Below are 6,675 nucleotides of genomic sequence, written 5' to 3' on the forward strand. Positions count from 1 at the left end.
TACAATACTTGGTCCTACCAAATAATCTTACCAAGGCATTCGACTGGTAATCTTCCCCGCAATAGATTCAGGGAAAGTTAGATATTTGTGCAGTTCACGAGTACCCAAACCTGAGACTTAACTATCAATTTCAGTTTTGAGGCCATACCCACAATCTGAAATAGACATACACTAGGTTAAGGCGATGAAAGTGAGAAGCCACAGGATTCATAACTAGACTGTGTATTTTGCTTGTATTAGAGTTACAACGTGATGACAAATGCTGTGTGGATCTCACCGCGCTTTTATTGTAGTGCAAGGGCTTCTGAACAGCTACGTGACTGCACGGTGAGGGGGCAAGCAGCCCGCGTGACCTGCGGGAGGCTTTGCCTGGGGCTCATTTCTTCTCGGCCTCTCCTTTCTTGGGTTCTTGTTTCAGTTTATAATCAGCCAGGGCAGCCTTGATGGCATCTTCGGCCAGCATGGAGCAGTGCAGTTTCACAGGTGGGAGGCACAGCTCCTTGGCGATGTCTGTGTTTTTGATGGTCAAGGCTTCCTCCACCGTCTTCCCCTTTACCCATTCGGTGGCTAATGAGCTGGAGGCGATAGCAGAACCACAGTCAAATGTCTTAAACCTGGCGTCCACGATCTTCCCCTTTTCACCCACTTGAATCTGTAATTTCATGACATCCCCACACGCTGGAGCCCCCACCAATCCAGTTCCAACATTTTTAGATGTCTTATCAAGGGACCCCACATTCCGGGGATTTTCAGAATGATCAACAACCTTCTTGTGATAGAGCCGAGCCGGAGCTGACAGCTCCCTGGCCGGCAGGCGCAGGGCCTGGAGTAGCAGGGCCGACGCCGCCTGCCTCAGACGGCCAGCTCCAGCCGCCGCCATAACATTTGTTTTAATATAAGAGAAAATGATACTGTTTGGTTGTAAGAGAGAGAATATAAGTCCAATAGATATGAATATTACAAATTGATAAGAATATTAATTTAAATTGTAGTAGAACTTAATTTCTCATATTTTGAAATGCTTTAAAAGTATTGATGATGAATTGTCCAGTCAATAAATTCTGGGTAACAATGTTATGCTTGGAGAGACAATATGTCAAGAAATTTCATTAAAAAGTTTGTCAATTCCAATAATGAAAGTATATTTTATAAAATACTACAAGATGGGCTTTCTAATGCACATTAATGACCTGAATATATTCTAACAATTAGAATATAAAAACCATAAGTATCATGCAGTTGAATCCAAAGATCTTTTCAATGTTTTCTTCTCTAATCTTTCCCTGGACGTCTTTCTTAATCTACCAGGGTTGCAAGGCACATTCATTATTGTGGCTACATATTGGACTTTAAAAGAAGATTTAGATACTGTCTCAACATCTACAATATGTTCTTTATATAACCCTTTTTTTGTGGGGAGATACATACCCTTATATTCTGTCAAAAAAACTACATGACTCAATGTATAAGAAAACACTGGAGTGAAAGTGAAAAACTGAAGTTTTAGTTGTTTCTTAACTTTAAGACAAAGGAATTTATGTAGAAAAACTCTCTTAAAAATAATGTTTAATAATTAAGTTAATATTGGTTGTAGTAAAAATGGAAAGATAGTAAAATACTTAAAAAAGTAAAATATTCCCTCTTCAATTTATACCTGTAGGAATAAACACTGCTTTCAGTTTAGTCTACATCCTTTTAGATATTTAAAATGCATAGTTTAGCATTTAAAAAATTAAAATATTTGTTTGACACACCAACCCAGAGATTCATATCTAAGGAATTAATGTTAATAGAAAAATTTGATAGGACTTATAAAATATGTATATTTATTCCAGAAAAGAATAAGAATGAATCTCCATAAGCAAGGCTATTAATATATAAAGTAGAAAGATAGATCTAAAAGAGAATAAGATGGTTTCGTAGGTGGCACAGTGGTTAAGAATCCACCTGCCAATGCAGGGGACACGGGTTCGATCCCCACTCCAGGATGATCCCACATGCCGCGGAGCAACTAAATCCGTGCGCCACAACTATTGAGCCTGTGCTTTAGAGCCCATGAGCCACAGCTATTGAGCCCATGTGCTGCAACTACGGAAGCCCATGCACCTAGAGCCCATGCTCCACAACAAGAGAAGCCACAGTAATGAGGAATTCGTGCACCACACTGAAGAGTAGTCCCCGCTCACTGCAACTAAGGAAAGGCCATGTGCAGCAACAAAGACCCAACACAGCCAATAAATAAATAAATACATAAATAAATAAATGTATAAAAATGAATAAATAAATAAAAGATAATGAGATAGAATTCAAAAAAATTAAAATTTTAATTCCTGGGAAAATTTTTAAATTATTAGTTAAATATTCACTAGGCACTGTGAAAGAGGGAAGTATAAACTAGAAGAGAGGAGAAAGGAAAATAATACAATTTATCATAGTCAGATTTTTCTAAAATTCACAATATAAAAGGAATTTAAGAGACATGGACAATGGAGTGTGAAGCTCCAGTATTCTATCTGTATTTGTTCCAAAAAGATTACAGAAAGAGATTAGATAAAAAGGAATAAGAGTTAATGGCTGAAACCTTACACTTAAAACAACTAGAGAAAGAAGAACAAAGAAACCCCAAAGGGAGCAGAAGGAAAGAAATCATAAAGATCAGAGCAGAAATAAATGAAAAAGAAAGGAAGGAAACCATAGCAAAAATAAATAAAACTAAAAGCTGGTTCTTTGAGAAGATTAACAAAATTGATAAACCATTAGCCAGACTCATCAAGAAAAAAAGGGAGAAGATGCAAATCAACAGAATTAGAAATGAAAAAGGAGAAGTAACAACAGACACCTCAGAAATACAAAACAGCATGAGAGACTACTACAAGCAACTGTATGCCAATCAATTGGATAACCTGGAAGAAATGGATACATTCTTAGAAAAATACAATCTTCCAAGACTGAACCAGGAAGAAATAGAAACCATGAACAGACCAATCACAAGTACGGAAATTGAGGCAGTGATTAAAAATTTCCCAACACACAAAAGCCCAGGACCAGATGGCTTCACAGGCGAATTCTATCAAACATTTCAAGAAGAGCTAACACCTATCCTTCTCAAACTCTTCCAAAATATTGCAGAAGGCGGAGCACTCCCAAACTCATTCTATGAGGCTACCATCACCCTGATACCAAAACCAGGCAAAGATGTCACAAAAAAAGAAAACTACAGACCAATATCACTGATGAATATAGGTGCAAAAATCCTCAACAAAATACTAGCTAACAGACTGCAACAGCACATTAAAAAGATCATACACCACGATCAAGTGGGGTTTACCCCTGGGATGCAAGTATTCTTCAATATATGCAAATTGATCAACGTGATACATCATATCAACAAATTGAAGGATAAAAACCATATGATTATTTCAATAGATGCAGAAAAAGCTTTTGGCAAAGTTCAACATTCATTTATGATAAAAGCTCTCCAGAAAATGGGCATAGAAGGAAATTACCTCAACATAATCAAAGCCATATATGAAAAACCAAAAGCCAACATCGTTCTCAATGGGGAAAAACTGGAAGAATTCCCTCTAAGAACAGGAACAAGACAAGGGTGTCCACTCTCACCACTAGTATTCAACATAGTCTTGGAAGTTTTAGCCACAGCAATCAGAGAAGAAAAAGAAATCAAAGGAATCCAAATTGGAAAAGAAGAAGTAAAATTGTCACTCTTTGCAGACGAAATGATATTATATATAGAAAAGCCTAAAGACTCTACCAGAAAACTGCTAGCACTCATTGATGAGTTTAGTAAAGTAGCAGGATACAAAATTAATGCACAGAAATCTCTTGCATTCCTATACACTAACAACGGAAGAGCAGAAAGAGAAATTAAGGAAACTCTCCCATTCACCATGGCAACAGAAAGAATAAAATACCTAGGAATTAACCTGCCTAAGGAGGCAAAAGACCTGTATGCAGAAAACTTTAAGACATTGATGAAAGAAATCAAAGATGACACAAACAGATGGAGGGACATACCATGTTCCTGGATTGGAAGAATCAACATCGTGAAAATGACTGTACTACTCAAAGCAATTTACAGATTCAATGCAATCCCGATCAAATTACCAATGGCATTTTTCACAGAACTAGAGCAAGAAATCTTACAATTTGTATGGAAATGCAAAAGACCCCAAATAGCCAAAGCAATCTTGAGAAGGAAAAATGGAGTTGGTAGAATCAGGCTTCCTGACTTCAAACTATACTACAAGGCCATAGTGATCAAGACAGTATGGTACTGGCACAAAAATAGAAAGGAAGATCAATGGAATAGAATAGAGAACTCAGAAGTAAGCCCAAACACATACGGGCACCTTATCTTTGACAAAGGAGGCACGAGTATATAATGGAAAAAAGACAGCCTCTTCAAGAAGTGGTGCTGGGAAAATTGGACAGCTACATGTCAAAGAATGAAATTAGAACACTTCCTAACACCATACACAAAAATAAACTCCAAATGGATTAAAGACCTACATGTAAGGCCAGACACTATAAAACTCCTAGAGGAAAACATAGGCAGAACACTCTATGACATCCATCAAAGCAAGATCCTTTTTGACCCACCTCCTAGAATCGTGGAAATCAAATTGAGAATAAACAAATGGGACCTCATGAAACTTAAAAGCTTTTGCACAGTGAAAGAAATCATAAAGAAGACTAAAAGGCAGCCCTCAGAATGGGAAAAAATAATTGCCTATGAAACAACGGACAAAGGATTAACCTCCAAAATATACAAGCAGCTCATGCAGCTTAATACCAAAAAAGCAAATAACCCAATCCACAAATGGGCAGAAGACCTAAATAGACATTTCTCCAAAGAAGACATACAGATGGCCAACAAACACATGAAAAGATGCTCAACATCACTCATCATCAGAGAAATGCAAGTCAAAGCCACAATGAGGTATCACCTCACACCAATCAGAATGGCCATCATCACAAAGTCTGGAAACAACAAATGTTGGAGAGGGTGTGGAGAAAAGGGAACTCTCCTGCACTGTTGGTGGGACTGTAAGTTGGTACAGCCACTGTGGAAAACAATTTGGAGGTTCCTTAAAAAAACTACAAATAGAACTACCATATGATCCTGTCATCCCACTCCTGGGCATCTACCCAAAGAAAACCATAATCCCAAAAGAAACTTGTACCATAATGTTTATTGCAGCACTATTTATGATAGCCAGGACATGGAAGCAACCTAAATGCCCAACAACAAACGAATGGATAAAGAAGATGTGGCATATATACACAATGGAATATTACTCAACTATAAAGAAGGTTGAGATGGAGCTATATGTAATGAGGTGGATAGAACTACAATCTGTCATAGAGAGTGAAGTCAGTCAGAACGAGAAAGACAAATATTGTATGCTAACTCACGTATACAGAATCTAAAAATGGTACTGATGAACTCAGTGACAAGAACAAGGACACAGATACAGAGAATGGACTGGAGAACTCGAGGTATGGGAGGGGGCGGGGCGTGAAGGGGAAACTGAGACGAAGTGAGAGAGTAGCACAGACATATATATACTACCAACTGTAAAATAGATAGTCAGTGGGAAGTTGTTGTATAACAAAGGGAGCCCAACTCGAGGATGGAAGATGGCTTAGAGGACTGGGGCAGGGAGGGTGGGGGGTACTCGAAGGGCGGGGGTCAAGGAAGGGAGGGAATACGGGGATACATATATAAAAACAGATGATTGAACTTGGTGTACCCCCAAAAAAATAAAATAAAAAAAAAGAGTTAATGGCTGATAAATTTCTAGAAACAAAAAAGGCATGAGTTCTCAGATTAAAAAGTTCCACCTAGTACTAGGAATGATAATACCTATAACTTTATACCTTGTCAAGTTATAGGGAAAGGAAAGACATCAAGGATAAGGGAAGCCTAAAAGGTTACAGAAATATCTGAATATCTACCAAGGATGAATTATCAGGAGACATATCCTCAACTACTATAGCTGACAGAAGAAAACAGAAAAATACCTTGTACCTGTTAAAAAGAAACATTTTTAAAACACTTACCACCAAATTATAAAGATAAAATAAAGGTTATACTTGGAATACAGTAATTTATATATTTTATAGCCCCTAGAACCTCAATGAGAAAATGTTATAGTATGTCCTCAGCTAAAGAGACATAATTTCAGGAAGGAATTGAAAATAGGAAAAAAAAAGAAAAAAAGCATAAAAAGAAATCAGTAAAAGATGATGGTAAAACAAACTAAGCTTTAACTATTAAAAGTTAGGTCATTTTCTCTCCAGGAGGTGGCCATAGAGGGAACCTACCTCAACATAATAAAGACCATATATGACAAACCCACAACAAACAACATTCTCAATGGTGAAAAACTGAAAGCATTCCCTCTAAGATCAGGAACAAGACAAGGATGTCCACTCTCGCCACTACTATTCAACATAGTTTTGGAAGTCCTTGCCACAGCAATCAGAGAAGAAAAAGAAATAAAAGGAATCCAAATTGGAAAGGAAGAAGTAAAGTTGTCACTGTTTGTAGATGACATGGTATTACACATAGAAAATCCTAAAGATGCCACCAGAAAACTACTTGAGCTAATCAATGAATTTGGTAAATTTGAAGGATATAAAATTAACACA

At 37.3% G+C, this 6,675-nt stretch overlaps 1 protein-coding gene across 1 annotated transcript; it reads right to left on the reverse strand.

The window, feature by feature from the left end:
• Positions 1–256: 256 nt before the first annotated feature.
• On the reverse strand, positions 257–880 carry LOC130835847 (iron-sulfur cluster assembly enzyme ISCU-like). The gene has a single exon (XM_057707713.1). It carries the CDS (start codon positions 878–880, stop codon positions 377–379), a length of 504 nt encoding a protein of 167 aa, XP_057563696.1. The 3' UTR covers positions 257–376.
• Between the last annotated feature and the right edge of the window lie 5,795 nt (positions 881–6,675).

The sequence above is a fragment of the Hippopotamus amphibius genome, chromosome 14, assembly GCF_030028045.1.
Source record: "Hippopotamus amphibius kiboko isolate mHipAmp2 chromosome 14, mHipAmp2.hap2, whole genome shotgun sequence".
Lineage (NCBI taxonomy): Eukaryota > Metazoa > Chordata > Mammalia > Artiodactyla > Hippopotamidae > Hippopotamus > Hippopotamus amphibius.